At 45.4% G+C, this 18,779-nt stretch overlaps 1 protein-coding gene across 5 annotated transcripts in view; it reads right to left on the reverse strand.

The window, feature by feature from the left end:
* The window catches only part of RAPGEF2 (Rap guanine nucleotide exchange factor 2), a 220,679-nt gene that overhangs the window by 78,382 nt on the left and 123,518 nt on the right, over positions 1-18,779 (reverse strand). The window contains exon 1 of one of the 5 annotated variants that reach the window (XM_078875472.1): positions 17,361-17,863. The exons of the other annotated variants lie outside the window; for them this stretch is intronic. Within the exon in view, the coding sequence (XP_078731598.1) occupies positions 17,361-17,414 (54 nt within the window). The 5' untranslated portion in view covers positions 17,415-17,863. Of the gene's footprint in view, positions 1-17,360; positions 17,864-18,779 lie in introns of those variants that run through there. 5 annotated transcript variants of the gene reach the window in all.

The following is an 18,779-nucleotide window of genomic DNA, read 5'->3' on the forward strand; positions in this document are numbered from 1 at the left end:
ACAGCACTTGCCCCAACAGTCTGTTCAGGATATACGGGGGATCTTTATCTTTGGGGTGCGGAGGTGGAGTGGCATTACGCTAAGAACCCTACGACCTGAGTTTGACTCCCGGTCACAACCTCCCATTAGCATGGTTGGCTACGTACGGTGCGAAAGAAGTTCAACATACAGCGATACATGCGACCAACACCAGTGCCGATTATCTGAACAGGTCCTGGGCTTTCCCTCAGTGTGTAAACATCGCCACTGGGGAGACAAAGGTGGCCGGGTGTGGTGCTGGCCACCCACCCCTTCCTGTCCTGTGCCAGCCTTCATAGGTGCTCACTAACAGCACTTAACCCATTAAGCCAAAGGATAATATTGGACATTTGTTAAATTATATGAGCCATTTCATTTGCACTGTAATATAATTGTGATGCTATTTACACGTAAAGAAACAAGTTAAACTTTACATCGGACATCTGCTTGCTTAAAAACAAACCGTGCTCATCTGACGAGACTAATATTTTCCACTGGCAATGATCCAACATCAAAGAAATAGATCAGGTTTCGTTTGTGTTAGTACTCATCAGCAAGCCACGGGTGAGTCCAAAATGTCCAATATTAAGCGCTATAGACGTGGTGAATTAAAAGCAATACAAACATAGGGTGACTTTTAGTCACAATGTATGCTTCATAGTAAGTAGGAGAGATAATGAGCAAATCTCGATAAATTGTAATTCTTTTTTTGAGGACTTTTTTTACATCTAGCCATGCGGCATTGACTGCTGCTTCGCGCACTTAGTTCAGAGCGTGTCGGTGACCACTGTAGGAATAGCCAACTATAGCAAGGATGCAATTTCAAATTATTAATTTAGGCCCCGATACATACAGCGGCGGATTGATAATAGCTGCGGCAGCAGCAGGTGATGATGATTGTTATATTGCAAAACATAATTAGATGAGAATCTTATGGGCGGAGTACCGTCACTTTTATTGATAAGTCTGGAGAATGTTGATCCCCATCACTGGCAGGAATTTAATTTACAAGATTGCGTTCCGTTTAATCTAACGAAAGCCTCCCGCGGGCTCGCATCACCGTGAGCTCACGACCTGTCATTGTCCAAGCACGTCCCCAGGTGAATGTGTTCTCGAGTTTCGCCCGTCACCATGCCATGACCCCTGAATTAAATGTGTGACGCCATGCCGATGTATGTACGCGTGTACACTGAACCTCTTTCGCACCGTACGTAAGCCAGCCGTTCTAATCGGAGGTGCTAGGAATTGGAGGTGCGATGCAAAGGGAAGGGAGGAAAATGTAAAGGTACAGCTGTCCCTGCAGCTTCTTGCTCATGCCACTGCCAGAGAGCGAGCCCCTTCTATGGAGGGTGTTTTGGCCTACTATTCCATTCTGGCCCGACGTCTTGGAAGAGGTGGGAGCACCCAAGCTTTACACACGCAACCCGGCCGATCGACCAACTGAGATATACCAATTTCATTTAATTGGGTGGACAGAGATGGGGGGATATTTAACAATCGTGCCCCATTGTTTCGACAGCCCGCGCCAGGGAGATCGAACTGCTGACGTCAGCAACGCAAGTTCGGTGCGATAACCGTTACAGCAACCCTCGTAAAGAGGAGAGTGACCTGAAACAAAAAAAACTGCAGTTATCCAAGGACCCTAGATCTGCAGCACATATGCAGGAAGTGGTAATATTAAAATAAATAAATCCGCTATCTGCATCCTGTACCAAATGTGAAATAAAAAAAACATTGCGGAAATTACACAATCGATAAATAAAACCAGTGAAAGGGATTCTTCCTTATATGGCAATATTTTGGTATTTTATTATATAATTTATGATTTTTACCACCAATTTTATTTCCAGATATGCCTCTCAGAGCAATGTTGTCGACCTCTTTCTGCAATTATTATGGACAGCAGACCAAGACCATCGTCGTTGTCAGCAGAACGGCCCAGAAGATGACACCAAAGAACTACCTCGGAATGTACTTCAACAGGCCTCGCATACCCAACGCCAGATGGCACTCGCCCAAGCTCTGTAAATAATGAGTGTTGCATGCCCATCGATCATTTCTTCAAGACATATTTTTATCGGTTGAATTCAAGATCAAGATATCGTCATCACCAAAAGCCACTGACGCCCCTGACAGGGTATGTCAAGTAAAACAAACCATTCTGATGGCTTTCAAAAAAGCAATTTGAGCTGCATGTGTATGATATTATTTGCATGACACAGAAAAACACAACGCATATCGCACTGCTCCAATCGGCGTGGGGCGGCGAGTGTTAATTTTTATTATCAGACCTAAACGCAATTTGTAAATGTAGCAATATAACGTTTAAAAAAAAACCACCACACAATCTTTGAACGGCAGTACTTTACACACACAAATGAATTCACACCCACGTACAGCGATTTGCTGGATCCACACCCATTTTTCTCGACACCATGACCCATTAACCAAAGGCACTGGAGTAATCTTGCGGGTACCTCTGGCACTATTTCAAACCCATCGACATTAGTAATTACGCGATATTAATATCCATGCGTCCCGTTGCCTTAGCGGGGCCCACAAGCCCTATCAGCAACATGACCCAAATGCCATGCGTCTTGGCGCCTGTACCGGAGTTGTGCGGTTGTGTACAGTGAGCAGATGGTTTTCTGTTTCATCGAAATGAGCAAATGGAAAAAAATTTGCTGTGGGTTTTGTGTTTTGACGCAAATGCTAAGCATCACTCATCAGCTGCGACTTGCCACAGGCAGACAGACCCACCCAACCCACCCCCCCCCTCTCAGAAAGCCGTGGGAATTGAATTTATTTCAAAGAGGGATCTGGCATTCCCGGAAATGAAAATTGCCATCGTGCATGTAATCTCCTGAAAAATGAGAAACAAAAATTAAGGTACCTTTTCCGAGCTTGTCAATCCAGAGATTTGCATCATTAAATGCCACGAAGCGTGAATATCGGTTATATTTATATTTCCGAATCATAATCAGAATATATGTTTATATACTGGAGGAATCCGATTTACTAAAAAAGCTCTTTTTCACAGATGTCCAGTCGGGGCGGGTCAGAACGTTACAATAACAATAAAAAAACATGATAGGAAAGGTAAGCAAATCACAAACAAATACAAATGAAACTAATATATTATTATTTTATCAGATAAAGCCCACTGGCCTATTAGCTTCTTTTGCAGAAGCGACCAGGCCATAAACGATAGCTCAACGAAGCGGCTTATCACGTGGAAATTTCTCGCAGCAAAATCATCTCAATGCTCCGAATCAGATTGATACATGACAAACACAAACGAGATGTATGCATACAGCGTTTAGAATTCACGCGGGCTGTTCAGCGGTAAAGCGAGCTGCTCGAAATCGGAAGGATGCAAGTTCAAATCCAAGTTTGGGGGGGTTGACCCAGCCCATCATCCCCCAGGGGTCACAGAGTACCACTTTGTGAGAAAGTCAAAAGTGGTTGTCCTGCAGACAGACTCAGCCCCACCATAGAAATGTGGAACTTCCCACCACTGGCTGTGGCCTGTAAACAAGAGATGCCTACTTGAACAGTAAATCACTTTGACTTTTAAAGCATGACAACATCCGGTGCTCATGAAGTGAAACTTAATCAAAATGTTGTCTTTTATGGTAAATCATATTTTGGGGGTGGAACGGTCCGTGACGATTTCACACAATGACACACTCTTCATAATTATAGCACGGGACCTTTGACGTAAACCAAAGAGCAGACTGCGTCTGTTGATAATGTCTTGGAGAATTAATGTGCGTGGGTAGGTTCCAAGCCACTAAAACTTTGCAATCTTTCATCTCAGCTGCAAGCGCACGAGCCATCAAGTTATCCAGCTTCCCCCAAACCTTAAATGAGGTATGGCAATTTCAGATTACGGCTGAATGTTTACTTAGATAGGGATATTTTTCACGGTACAGACAAACATCCAATTGCATTTGGACTTTTTTGCATTAGCAGTCAGCAGTGAATAATCACATTAATCATAACGATGGTCAGCGCTTGGCACAGGCTCACCACCCAGCCACATTGTACGGGGTCGACAGTTCGATGCCCACCGCAGCCATTTAGTAATTTCTTCACGAAACTACCCGAGGTTGAATGTTAAAGATCTTGTCAGGAGTGAACCACTGTGTGATCGCATCAAAGCCCAAAGTCTAAATGAACGAAAGTTACATCAAATCGAATTGTAAGTGTCATGGCATATCTAACTACACCCGCTTTTATTTAAGCAGTGGTCTGCAAAGTCCATGTGTTTGATAGACCAACATTGTTTTCTTGTTTTTGTAGGCAGAGTGAAGGACCCTCAGTCTTTTAATTGACGTTACAGATTTACAGCTCTCCTGTGACGACAGAACGGATTCCGGATGCTTCTCAACACGTTTGAACCGTACACAATAATCTGGCGCATCATTTCGATTTAAAGCTTTCGTGACTGCAGGGATTCATCTTCTTGGTTCTTTCGGTAAAGTCACGTAGAATTTAATGTTGGGTTTATCTATGGCAGTATATTAAATTATATACTGTATAATTATATATACTGTATAATTTAATGTTGGGTTTATCTATGGCAGTATATAGTACGGTGTATGCTCGTGTGATGTAAGAGAATAAAGTTTAGATGGAAGCATATTATATAATTTTTACGACGTAGAATTGTAATGTATTACTTGCTGTTAGTAACTCAGCTTATTGTAGAGTATAGTAAGTATACTGATGGTGCTATGCAGTTTATACTTTAGTTTTTTAGTTCTTTTATACTTTAGTTTTCTACGTGGTTGTTTAGTAACTGCAGCTACATACTATTAACATTCCTTTCCTTTGTTAATGCTACTCCCTGCACCCCCCCTTGGTGCTGCTGATCCTGCATAATGCATGGGCATAATATGACTTTGAAACCACCCCGCCCACCTCCTACGCATTTCCCATGAATATGCTAAATTCCTCTTCATATGCACATTCTTTTTGTTAAGGCGCTCTTCCACCTCCAACCCAGCTTATATATAAGCTCCTAGCTTGGTAGTGTCTCATTCTTCACCTGAAGACGGCTGCTTGCGTTGTAGCCGAAACGTCGTGAGAATTATTTTATTTTATTATGTTTTCTTTTTATTATTTTATTACATCCCTTCTACGTGACTTTACCGAAAGAACAAAGAAGACTGGCGCATCATTTCAATAATTACAGCCTGCTCATTGTGTCCTCATTTACTCTGGAAAACGACCTCTTGGACTCGGCGAAGATGTCCCCCTTTGGCAAAACTGCCACAAGGCACTAATTGGCAGGCAGATGATGGATGAATGGGCTAAAATAATACATTTATAAAAACAAACGTGATTACATTTTTCTAGCCGCTGCTTACCCCGGATTTGGTTTCCAGAGGGTGCATTATTCACACTGTCCAGCTACATTATATCAGCCGATGAGTCAATTCTCGTGGCCCTTAGCCTTTAACAAAAGAACATTAAAATGAACCCCTATGCACTCCCGTCGGTGTGAAATCATCACCCGTGGCTTTATTGTAAGAAATAAAGTCTGCATTCAAATGCATTTGTTGTCACAAGCTACTGGCCCACCAGCACAAGTCCCGCACCCCCGATTAGCACGGATGCCTACGTACGCTGCGAAAGAAGTTCAACAAATATACACACATTCATACGTCTCCATTGCAATACAGATGCTTTCTCAAGACGTGACTTTGAGACACATGCACATGGCAGCTTGATTTCCAGAGCACTGGAGCCCCCAGCAGTGAAATCACAAGCTCAAATGCCAAAAAGTAGTGGCTCTGATATCATCATCATCACTGTCGTTATAATCAACGTCACTGTCGTCACTGCCATTATCACCATCATCATTATCAAGCCATCATCGTCATTGTCGTCTCACTCTCATCATAATCATCATTGTGATAATCATCGCTGCCATTAAGTTTGTCGTCATCATCCCCCAAGAGTCCTGAAAATGAGCAGCCTTCACTGGGAAGTCACCAGTTGTTGTACGATGGAGGGACCTTATCCCCACAAACAAAGCGGAACACTCATATGAGCATGGAAACACTGACACGTCTTCACCGCCATTTCTGTTTTCTAACAATCAGAATGACCGAGATGGCTTTATGAAAAGCACAAGCAGAGTAATAACTGAGCACTGAACGTGAGAATGAGGAAGCGAGTTACTCAAAGCAGTGGCATATACCCGAGTGAAGCAAGGGGCGCGCGTTATAGACAAGCGGCGTGGAAAGAGATCTGGATATCTGTGAAAAAAAGCGTCATAGCTCATCGGATTCCTCCAGTATAAATAAATATTCTGATTCTGAGATGCGGCATTACAGGAAAGAGTGGGCGAGCGAGCGAGCTGGAGCGACGGGAAGACGAGAGAGCAGATGCAAGCAGCAATTGGTCATAATCCTGGTGAGAAGGAATGTGGTGTATGAACCTTATGGCGGTACCCCGGGGTAACATAGTACTCCGGCTCTCAGACACTGTCCGTGATGCAGTCATCTTTAGTCTGTCGATGGTCAGCGATGCGGCAATCGAATCATCTCGACGAGCTGTACACGATGCACAATTAAAAGTTTATTTTTTCGATAACGGATTTTTTATGTTAATGTTTAGCGTTTTGACATCGCAGAGTAGCATTGCTTTCGGATTGATTGGTACCCCAGTCGCGGAGTTAAGTACACCCCTGGGAAAAATAGTGTCCCAGAAACAAAATATTTAATTGCCTCGGCCATTTAGCATTATTTGGTACCCCGGGGTACCGCCATAAGGATCAGCTGCTTGGTGTAACGCAAGAGGCTCGGCTGCTGCAATTACAAAGACAATTCTGCAAGGGGTGGGAAATGGAATGGATGAGTTCTAGATTTGAAGCTTTCGTGACTGCAAGGATTCATATTCTTAGGTTTTTTCGGTAAAGTCACGTAGGTAAAAACATTAAAATTAATAAAAGTAAAATAAAATAAAAATCACGACGTTTCGGAGGCAACACAAGCTTCCGTTTTCAGTTGGAACCGTCAGCTGTCGTGGCTGTGACGGCTCCACCTGAAGACGGAAGCTTGTATTGCCTCCGAAACGTCGTGATTTTTATTTTATTTTACTTTTATTAATTTTAATGTTTTTACCTACGTGACTTTACCGAAAAAACCTAAGAATAGGAATGGATGAGGGCAAGTAGGAGGCTGATCAGCTGCGTCAAGCCCTCAGTTGAGAGGACGACATGTGTTTGCTGAACTTCTTTCGTACCGCACGTAGCCCACCGTGCTAATACACAGATATTAATTTCGTTCATTATAATGATTTTTTTTAAAAGTATTATTAATGTGACTGCTGTTATGAGCGCCTGCAAAGTCATTGCCCTGATAAACGACATGATCTGCAGAATAAAATGATTTTCCATTCTTAATGACAAACTAATGATGCAATTATTAATCAATGCTGCATAATTATACTCCATCACACACCCAATCGATTTATGGCATAAATTAATTGTTGAAAAATGACATACATTTTAACACCAAGGACACTGCCGCTACGTACTACAGAATGATGATGAATGCATTTGATAACCACGAATATATATTGACACTGTTCACCTCATTCCTCCACAACACCCAGCAATGGATCAGTGGGGCTGCACATGCGGTTGAAGGGACTTCATCGCGGCAGTGTCATCGCATTGAGGCGGCACATCCGCGACCTCGCTTTCCTATACAAGCGCAACATCCAGCGGCGGCGCGTGCTTGGCATGAGCCCTGGAGCAAGCAATAACGACATTAGACTCCCCTCCCGTCTCATTTCCCCACCACCGCTGCATAGCCCAGGGCCTGGGGCCCTCTGCACACCCGACCGCTTACACCGCTGCTACCACTGCATGTCTGAATTACATTCTCAAGCATCAGGGCCTAATGCCAGTCCTCCAGTAGTGGGATGGTTTCCTCAAACTAGCTCCGACGGTTTCGAACCCAGAACCATTTTGCATGATACAGGTGCTTGGTATGGGGTGGACCACACTTTATAAAACACGGAGTACTGGCTAGTGTTGGAAAGGAGAAGGATGCATAAGTGATTCCGGATGTTGTTGTTTTTATTGACGACTGCTCGAGGTTTTACTGCAGCCGGAACTGTCCGGGACTGAGCTTCGGAAAATATTTCCACACCCGGCATACCGCATCCGGTAGACATCTTCGCTATGGCCGTGGCTGCTGGTCACACGTGCCCACCTATTGGTGTACGAACGCCCTCAGGAAAACATTCGGCAATAAATATCAAGCCCCAAATCTAGCCTATAGCGGGGGGCCATTCCCAGTCAAGATGTGATATAACGCTCCGCCGGCTGAGGCTCACCCAGAAGAATGTTGCTTCACATCTTTGTAACATGGCTACGATAGCAGAATCGCTCATCACAATATAACCACTGATACAAAACGAACTGCATGTTGTGGTATCTGTGATCAACCGTGCTGCCAGAATGTCGTTGCTTACTGGTTTCATGGGGAATACGAGAGACTGCAGCAAAGAAAATTATCTTAGATGATAAGGTAAAGAGATTACAGTATAATCTACCCTGAGGGAAGATCTACCCTGAGGTAAGATTACAGTAAAAAGCAGATTTCTAAAAAAGATGGACCTGCCATATCCGCCATCTTGAAAATGTTGACTTTGTAGCTTGTCATTTGTTTAAGAAAACTATTTTATGCATGGCCTAATTTCATTTATTTCAATTATTTTCCTACCTATCTGAACTTTCTTCTAGATCAAAATAGGTATTTTAGGAAAGAGGAAACACAATTCACTTCTACAAAACAAGTTAATAACTCTACAAAAGTGATCTAAAATGAAAGATGGATTCTACTGAATGGTGTGGAACTTCTAGTATTGGTTTGAACAAAATATGGAACTGTAAGTTACATCCTTGTGTGTTTTTATTGTTTTTAAACAGCTTTCAAGATATATATAGATAGATTTTGTATGGCTTAATTTCATTTATTTCACTCTTTTTCCCAATACTTTCTTCTGGATTAAAATAAGTCCTTTAGGAAAGAACACAAAGCACTTCTCCACGACAAGTTAACAAACTCTCAAAAAGTGACCTCAAATGAAAGATGGATGCAACACAATAGGTGTGGAACTTCCAGTGCCAGTTTGAACAGAATATAAAACTGCAAGTTATATCCTTGCTATTTTTTTTATTGATTTAAACAGCTACAAATTGATGTATTGAAGTCACAAAAACTGATGATGATGATGATGATAAGTATTATCATGGGTTTTTTTCCTCTCTCGAGAATTATTCACAGTTTATAGTAAAAAGAGTCTAAAAAGATTTGAGTTTTATCATATATTTCCACTCTTCAGATTAAATAATAATGAATGGATTGACTGAATCATCACACAATTCGTATTAGCCAAAATGAAAACATTCATTTCTTGTAAATGGTCGTAAACTATCACAATTATTTCCACGGCTCTATCATCTACGGTCTTAAGCCTATTTCTTCCCCCTAGGCACAGCGCACTTTGAAAAGTCAGCAGGGAAGAGCTGTTAGAATAGTCACGGAAATCTCTCTGGATGTGATGACAAAAATAGGATGACTGGGTGTCTTGAAGGCACCGTGCCCAATTCTCGAAATGAAATCGAAGTTCATAGCTTCTGGGTTCAAGCCCAAGTTTGGTGGCCCAATTCAAGCAAAATTATTATAAACTGGTCATCAACATCATCAGCAGCAGCCATTGTCTATCCGCTGCTGGATGAAGGCTTCCTTACACTGTCTCTGATGCAGCCCAACTCCGTTTCAAGGGCAATGCGTACATTGTCTAAGCATATTTGTTTGCATTTTTTCAATGATGCGCCAAGTATGTGTGGTTAATACTGGCGTGATGCCTTGTAATCGTTGTCTATTCAGTGTTTGAACATCTTAACACCTCCTGTGTTGCTGCCAGGAAGGGTAAAGCCTCTTCTTCTTCCCTACACCATTGCCAGCCATCGTAGTCCTGCCATGCCACGACCTTTGTCACTCTTGCACAATTGACAGATCTCATCGCTCCATCTCCAAAGTGGTTTTCCCTCTTGGAGGCATTCCCTCCTTTGGGCTGCTGTTCTTTGGCCACCGGCCATCATACCCTCTCGCTCTGTGCGTCGTGCCCAAGCCCACTTGCGTTTTTTAAACCATATTACGCCTCCGATTTGCGTTCCATCCGATTCGCCTGTGCCCCTCTATCCGTCTCTCGGCGTATGTCCGGGCGTGCACCCCCCTCTCGACGCCTCTTTTCAGCCTTTGTTCCGCTGCCTTTGTCGGTGTCCACGTTCATTGATCAACGTCACGGGGAGCAATGCGCACTCATTGACAGCGCGTTTTCTTAACCCACGTCGGTTATGTCGCTTTCCATTGCCACGAACTGGTACTTGCAACCGAATTCATCACGCTGGTGTTAGTATCAAGAGACGCAGTGACCACATGCACACTTGACCATATAACGACATGAACCACTTTACATGGGGAAGATGAGAAAGATCAACTCCATGAGTCACTGGGAGAGGGACCTGCCACTCTGTCATTCCAAGGCTGTTTGGTCGCAAGGAAGCCGTTTGTAGGAGCTTCCAATAGGCGGAGCACAGCGCTGCACTGTTACAGCGTTGGCTGCACGATCGGCGGCCCCCATCAAAAGGATACCGACCCTCGGATCAGCACTCCCCGGCCAATCTCTTAACAAATGCTAATCCTGGATACGAGATCGGCAAAGCGAGCGCGACAAAGGCTCCCATTGTGCGAGCTCGGTTATTCTCCGGTTGCGCGCAGTTTATTACACCGCTGGAGTGTGGTCGCAAACTTCTCAAGCGACAGGAGGCTCTGTGCCCTCCCTGCTGGAAAAACACAGATACTGCTGTTCAATTCTAGATTTGAAGCTTTCGCGACTGCAAGGATTCATATTCTTAGGTTTTTTCGGTAAAGTCGCGGTTCAAGCTGGATTGCACACGACGGTCAGGTTGGTTGCGCAGCACCTCAACAACACCGCTCGCGACAGAGTTCACTGGCAGTCGTCGGGTCCGTTTTCCGCAAAAGCCCCCCGCGCGCCGAAGCTTCTGTGCTGCATGTTTTGGGCCGAATACACGAATGAATGCGAGTACTTTTGAACAATACCCACGCAACCGCCTCGCGCTGTAGCATAATTTGTTGAAATCTAGTTTTGTCTGCGGGAGCGGTGGCGCACGCCGGTTCAGCCGCGAGCTGCAGTGTTGAGATACCGGCCATGGTGGAGGTGAGTTATGAGCACTCCACCCTCCCATAGAACTTCACCAAGTAAGCGGCTCACCAGTGTTAAACTCAATCGGCTCTCCCCTGGTTATAAAGCACAGTATAGAAAAAAACATCAAGGTCAGGAGGTCAGCATGGCCAAGGTTAATGGAGCCCCTTACAACCCACCCCCCCTCCATCGCTTCCTTCTAATAGATCCCAGAGTCGTCATAATATTGATCCCCCCTCACCCGCCATCCCCCCCCCATTCCGATAAGCACGGTTGGCTATGTACGGTGTGAAAGAAGTTCAACATACATACACTCTGACGGTGTTATTCTCCTATCTCATTTTCTGTCTTCCACTTGGTCGTTGGTCCCTGAACATCACTGCGACTTGTCCTCTACCGCCCTGCACGTGTCCTCCCACCCATCGCTACCTCCTCCTGATTGGTAGAACACTTGCCACGTCCTATTACAAAACGCAAACATCGTTTATCCTATCCTTCCATGACATTTACAGCGTCTTCCATACGCACTGGTATTCAAAGACCAAAAATGTGTGCATAAAATATAGTCAACAGAACATGTGATACAAAACAATATCATGCAGCCTAGCTCACATCTTGAATGTCAGTAGACATATCACTTGACAAGCATCACTTTGTCGTGTATGTCAATGAGGCGAACAATTCATACTGTTTGAATAAATTCAAAGTGTGAGCATAGAGCAAACTCGTGAAAAACTGTGAAAAAGATTTGATTTTGCCGCACTGGCTGGTTCGAGAATGAAAAACGATGGACAGAACAGTGCAGGATATTAAACTGCTCTTCATGTTATCAGGGTCCTGTATAAAAAAAAAACGTGAAAAAAGAATCTGTATCACCATTTCATCACGAGTCGAAAAGATTTACTTAAAACTACAATTCACTGCACAAATTAATCATTTGTTGCTGCGGAATTTGTTATGAGGTTGGAACTGGCCGAGAATATTGTCGCACTTGAACAAATTTTGCTTGATAATATTTGGTCTGGAAAGTCAATAGGCTAATGGACAAAAACATATTTTTATTTATATGTGGAAACAGATTGTGGCCCCGCTAAATCGTGTTTTTTTTAAGTCAAGGGATTCAACATGACATTTGCGGTTGAAGCCTTGAGATTTTTTTATTCGCATAGAGACTGGTACTAGTTTACAATTCATTTAGAAAATTTTGGCTGATGACACTGGCGATGACACGTACACTTCGTATGGTCTTTAACATCTACTTTTCAGGCGGCAGCAAGCACGCTTTGCTAATTCCCTGTAGAAATTACTGAGCAGCTGTGATGGGAATAGAACCGTCTCTACGAGGCAATCAAGCCGCCCTTGAATAAATTAATGTGAGCGTAATAATCAACATAACAATAGATTGTCACCATAACAAAGTTGTGATCTGTATCAGTCAAACTATAATTAGAATAAGGTAAACTTGTTCTTTGAGCTCCGTGTACATATCTATTTTATTTTTCCCAGGAAAGGCCCACTGAGCCATATAGCTCTTTTTCAGAAGCGACTTGCCTACAAATGATAGCTTTACAAAGTGGCTCATCGTGTGGAAATATATAGCCGCCAAATACTCTAAATGCATGTTTCTAAATGTGGAGGGAAAAAACCAGAGGACCCGGATAAAAATCCACGTGACCACGGGGAGAACATGTAAACTCCCAATATACAGGCGTCAGGGGTCGGGATCGAACCTACGACCTCTTATATACCAGGCGAGGTAGTTAACATCTCACCACCATGGCACCCTTTGACGTTCACAGTAGTTTGGCCCCCCCCCCCGTCAATATGTTTGTGTACACATTCGTCAGTTGCTGCACAGACTTAAAACGATGATGGATTACTCCAGGGGCTGCCAAGCTACGGGCGCCGGCATGAGCAATTTTACAAACAATTACAGAACAGCCTAAATGGGACCTGAAAAAAAAACACAACACGAGTGCTCGCCCAATTTGATTCTACCAATGAAAAATCGTGGGAAGAAATTTCAGGAAATTGCCAAATCGTTAATACAGGACGTAAATATGGCATGCATTTGCCAGCAGATCAATGCTGTCAGTTAGGAATGCTCTTTCAGCAGGCCACTCAAGAAGGTCTTCAAATGACGGGAGCAAGAGGATCGATCTGTTACTGCCAAGCGGGAAAGCAAAGCAACTGTCCAAGAGTTCACTGTACATGGGATCTTTGGGACCACATGACAGAAAGATCTTCGGTAATTCTTTTGCGGATATTAGGTTTTATGTCTTTGCATCCATTTCATAAATCTATGTGCATACGAATCTCCTGTGAAAGTAGAATCAAGCCGCAAGGTTAGATTGCTTGACTCACACGCATAATGTTCAATCCTGTTCAAACAATTAAAGTCAAGCTTTCATGTATTCATCATCAGCCATGCTCAATCCACTGCCGGATGAAGGACTTCTGAAGACATAACCATCTCTCACGATATTAAAATTTAATAATCCACAAAGCACCCGCACAGAACCTGATTTTATTGCTCCATTTCCTCGCGGGACATTCAAAACTTTCGTGGCAAGTCAAAAGCAGCAATTTTCTGCGGACAACGGCCCTCGTCGTGGGAATGTGAAATTTCCTCCAAATTAAACGAGCGTCACCCCAACGCCTATTCAAGAGTAAAGTGGCAGTTGTCATCCGCTGAAAAAAACACTCTTGGCTCCTTTAGTCACAGGGGTCGGCGAGAGAGACGCGTTCAACCCACCACCCCCTTTAAAGAGGTTCCCACAAGTACACGGCATTTCGCGATCGATGCCACGGCCAAATCAGCCTCTTGCGATTAACAAACAATTGATCAAGCACACACTGCGCGTCGGGCGCCTTACAAACGGAGTCGGGCGGTCATGGCACACGGCCTGCATCATTCTATTCCCACACACAAGCCCCCGCCGCGGACGGCCGCCCGTGTGATCTTGCAATTCCGTCGCGGCCACAAACGAGAAACTCACCTCCTGACTAACGCACATCGTTACGAGCTCCAGGCCCTTCATGGTTCATCTCCCACCTCCCCACCCCCGACACCCGCCGGCTTGACTGATGGCCGCTGTCAAAGGCTCAAACCCATGTCGGCCGCGCACACGCCCACCACCCGTGTCTTCGCGACAAGCGCTCGAAATAAAACGAACAAACAAACGAAGAAGAAAAAAAGAAGAGGCACCGCGGCGGTCGATGGTGCGCACGGGCGCCGTTACTTCAGGGCGCGAGGGAAGGCGCCGTTACTCAAGGGCGCGAGGGAAAGCGCCGTTACTCAAGGGCGCAAGGGAAGGTGCCGTCGCGCAGCCGAGGCAGGTTCCAGGGCAAGCCGCGGTTGCGAGAGGATTCACGGAAAAAAATGGCTGCTGAAGGGGGCGATTTCCACTCTTGCAGCTGTCACGGAGCGCTCTAGCTTCCCGATGGCAGCAAAAGGGCCCCGTTAAATAAATGGCTGTAATTCTAAACCTTTTCCCGCCCTGGCCTGCCAACCCCCCACTACCACCACCGCCGCACACACAGCTACTGAAGCGGCCACGACCACCCCCCCCCCCACTTTCTAACCTCCTCCCCATCTCAGCCACATCCATTTCCCTAACAAATGCTGTCCCCCCATTGTCTCTTTGTGAGGCCAATCGCACGGGCATCCTAAAGCACGGTCAGTTCACAGGGGAAAATACAACCGGGTGGGGAGCAGGGAAAGGGGGGGGGGTAGGCACGGTCTCTCGCCCTAAGGAACCACCCATACACATGGCCACACGGACACCCACCCACCCACCTAGAGACCCAGACACACAGACACCCACCTACACGGTCACACGGCCCACCCAGCTATTCAGCTATCCAGAATTTCAGACAACGACCCACCCACCCATATATTCCGCCATCAACCCAAACACCCTTCGCCACCCAGAAATCCAGCCACCCAGGCATCTAGCAACCCATCCATCTAGCCACCAAGCCAAACCAGCAATTCAGCAATCTCGCCCTCCAACCACCCAGTCAGCCAACTATCCAGCTACCCATTCACCCAGAAACCGAGCCATCTAGCAATCCAGCGAGGCAGTATCCCAGTCACCCAGCAACCCATTGATCTGGCCACCCCTGACCCATCAATACATGCTGCTACCCAGCCCCCCAAAAAACATATACTGTACTGTAAATACTAAATATTGTAATTAAAACACATTAAACCCTGGCTGAATCATTACATGTTTTTATTTCTCCCCCCCCTTGGGATGTTTGGCATGGAGGATGAGACCAGTATGTCAAAAAAAGTGTGACTTTTTCAAAAGCCCACAAACATATCGTGAGCCGAGTTGCTGTTACCGCCTCCTCAAGGCGCCTAACGCTGCACGAAGAGCACAAGGATTAGAGGCTCAAGCCACCGATACATCCGGCTACCTGGTCATCCTGCCATCCACTCCTACAAAAGCCATTCTATTAAAAACCTTCCACGGGGCTGTTTGTTGCTGGTCACTTGATGTCTTGACCATTTGGGGCCCTGTGCTCAGCAACCGTGACGGAGAAAAATGAAATATAAATAACACTGCGCTGTAGGCATTCAACGATGGATGGATGCACTGAACTACATTCATACAACTTGGATACATGCATCGGGAATCATGCCTGCAAGAATACATTATTTTCGATTCATATTCCGTGCTATATGGTACAGTGCTGTAAGGTCACCAGCACACGTGACCTCCTTAGCCACTAGGGGCGCTACATTCAGAAACAGCATCAAACAGAGTTAAAGGGCTCGATTCTTGAACACACGCTGGTGACCCAGGCTCGTGGCGATTAATCGCGTCATCGAGGGTGAAGGCGGTAAAGGTGCAGCCCTGAAATTGCTTGCTCCCACCGCTGCTGGCGAATCGCAGATAAGGAGGAAGAAGATACAATCATAACACGCATAATGACACGGAGTAAGTAAATGATAAGAGCGCATTACTTTGTTCCGTATCTATCAGCCAGCAATTGGTTTGGGGGGAAAAAGCACGAAACGTCAACAATGCAAAGCTGGGTGTGGTGGTCCATGGGTGTGATTCAACGAGACTTGGATATGGTTGGGTTTGTTGGATCACACAGAGATTAGCATGTGCTAAGGAACTCTCAAACCCGCAGGGCTTAAATTACGACCGGTAGAATTTACGTGACCGACGATGGGTTTCTGGCCTGTCCGCTACAGATTTTGTCGGAATTATCTACTCACGTGCACAGAGTTCGTACAGGTACAGGACTCCAATTTCCTCCTCACAATCAACACACACTGCAAATGTCTGGCCACACCTGCCAGAGAGAACCCACCCAAACAAAATAAAAACTCCCAAGTCTCAGATGAAGCTTTCCTGTATAATGGACAACTGCAATGTTATTATTACCAAGAAACAAACTCAAGAAATATGACACTGTGCTAACAATGATAACAAACCCTTCAAATTACAAATTCATTTCGGGCAGTAAAATTATAACGGCATTATTGCCTATAGTCATTATTCACAGATGCCTCACAAAGTCAATATTCTTCTTATTCTTGGATCTTTCGGTAAAGTCACGTAGAAGGGAAATAATAAAATAATAAAATTTAAACAATCAAACGAATCCCTGCAGTCACGAAAGCTTTAAATCGAAATATTCTTCTTGTTTAGGGCTGTTTAAATAGCAACGATTGTAAGCTCAAATCCAGGTTATTAAACTACGAGGTGGCTGCCAAGTCAAAAAATCTCTCCGATGTGATTTCAGGTTGCACAGCACGCTGTTTGGCAATGATGTCCCACGTTTCTCCCCGCGTGCCGAGACCTCGAATTCTTGAGCCCACGCGGTACGTGGTGCGAAACGTCAGGCATCGTGTCAAACAACGCGTGGCAAGGACGCGAAAACACACCGGGAGAGCCGTTCGCAGGCACCCCCACGAGCGCCAACACGGGCCGCAGGCAGCGCAGAGACAAGGACGACAGCGACGCGCACAAATCGCTCCCCGGTGCCATTCCCGCCCGCTCTCGTTACCGAAATTCACGCGGCGAAAACGGACGATATGTACGTGGAAAAATGATAACGCTTACTTTTGACGACCACGGTCGCAGACAGTTGGCATAGCAACGCATGAGAAAAGCCATTTCCACACGGACAGCAGGGCTGATGAAAAAAGCAGCGAAGAAAAACTATTCTGACGTTCACGGGATTTTTTTCCTTCGCTACCACCCCCCACCCCACTCTCTTTTTTTTCCCTTTTCAATTTAAAACCCTCCCCTCTCCCTTGCTGAAGCGGCACGAGGGCAGGTGCAGGCAGCTGTGCTGGACGCTGGCTTTAACGCGCATTGTCCGTCGCCAACGCAGGGTCGGCCGTTGCTTTGGTTGCGCTCCTCCGGACGCCGAATTCCGCACGGGAGCGCGAATGCACCGCAAGTCCGGACGACGTCGGCAGGAAAATTGCTGCCGTGGCCGCTCGCCGCCACCCACCCGCCCCCGCGCTCAGAGTCCTCTTGTGCTCAGCATCGCGAGCGTTGGACCGTCACCGCGCTCTGCTCTCCGTACCCATCGCTCTGCGTCGTAGCAACGCTCTCTCTGTATTCTCCCTACTCCTCTCCCTCCCTTGCCTGCATCCCTCCCCTCCCACCGCCACGTCCCTCAAGATCACGGCTTAAGCGGATTGGCTGATGGGAACGGCAAAACATCGACCGTGAAGAGAGGGGTGGGGAAAAGGAGGAGGAAAAAAATCAGAGGCCCGAGTGATTAAAATAAAACATGACGTCACCCTTAATAATGGACTGTCCGGCAGGCGTAACATGCCTAAAAGCCTGCAGAGCTGCGTAATCGTTTAATCCCCGTGCTTTCTCTTGCAAATGTCAAAATTGTGGTGCGGCAGTTTTCATGCAATGTACACGGCGGGTTGAACGCAGAAGAATGAACGAGCAAACGGGCACCCGGGATGCGATTGCACATGTTTGAGCGTTGCACGTGGAGTGAGCAGATTATTTTACGCAAGGGAATAAAGCACGACAACGGTAAACGGGAAGAAGAAAAAACACCTGGATGCCGTAAGGGCAAGGTAGACCATGGTACTGTATGGAAATGTTCGATATTCTTTCTCTATTCTCGAGGAAAGTCACGCACGTTTACAACACTCCACATGCATTGTTAGCAAGACAGCACCGAATGATACTCTACTGTAAACCAAACATAATCATTTGCAACCTGTTGTCAAGCCACTACCGGAAGAAGGTGATGATCTGAAATATTAAGGATTTTAAGATGAGATTCGATCCGTGTAGATTTTTGGCATCATCGAAGAGACGAAATTTGCCAAAATTCACGAAAGTGTGCGGTTGAGGAAGACGACGAAAATGAACCGAAGTGAATTATGTTAATGCCCGAATTAAAAACAACAATCTCTCAGTAAGATATTATCAAACTGAAATGTTTTACTTCAATGTACACAAAAGGATATACAATTTAATTGCACCTGTACGCGAAATATATTG

This window comes from Lampetra fluviatilis, chromosome 41, assembly GCF_964198595.1.
Source record: "Lampetra fluviatilis chromosome 41, kcLamFluv1.1, whole genome shotgun sequence".
Classification (NCBI taxonomy): Eukaryota; Metazoa; Chordata; class Hyperoartia; order Petromyzontiformes; family Petromyzontidae; genus Lampetra; species Lampetra fluviatilis.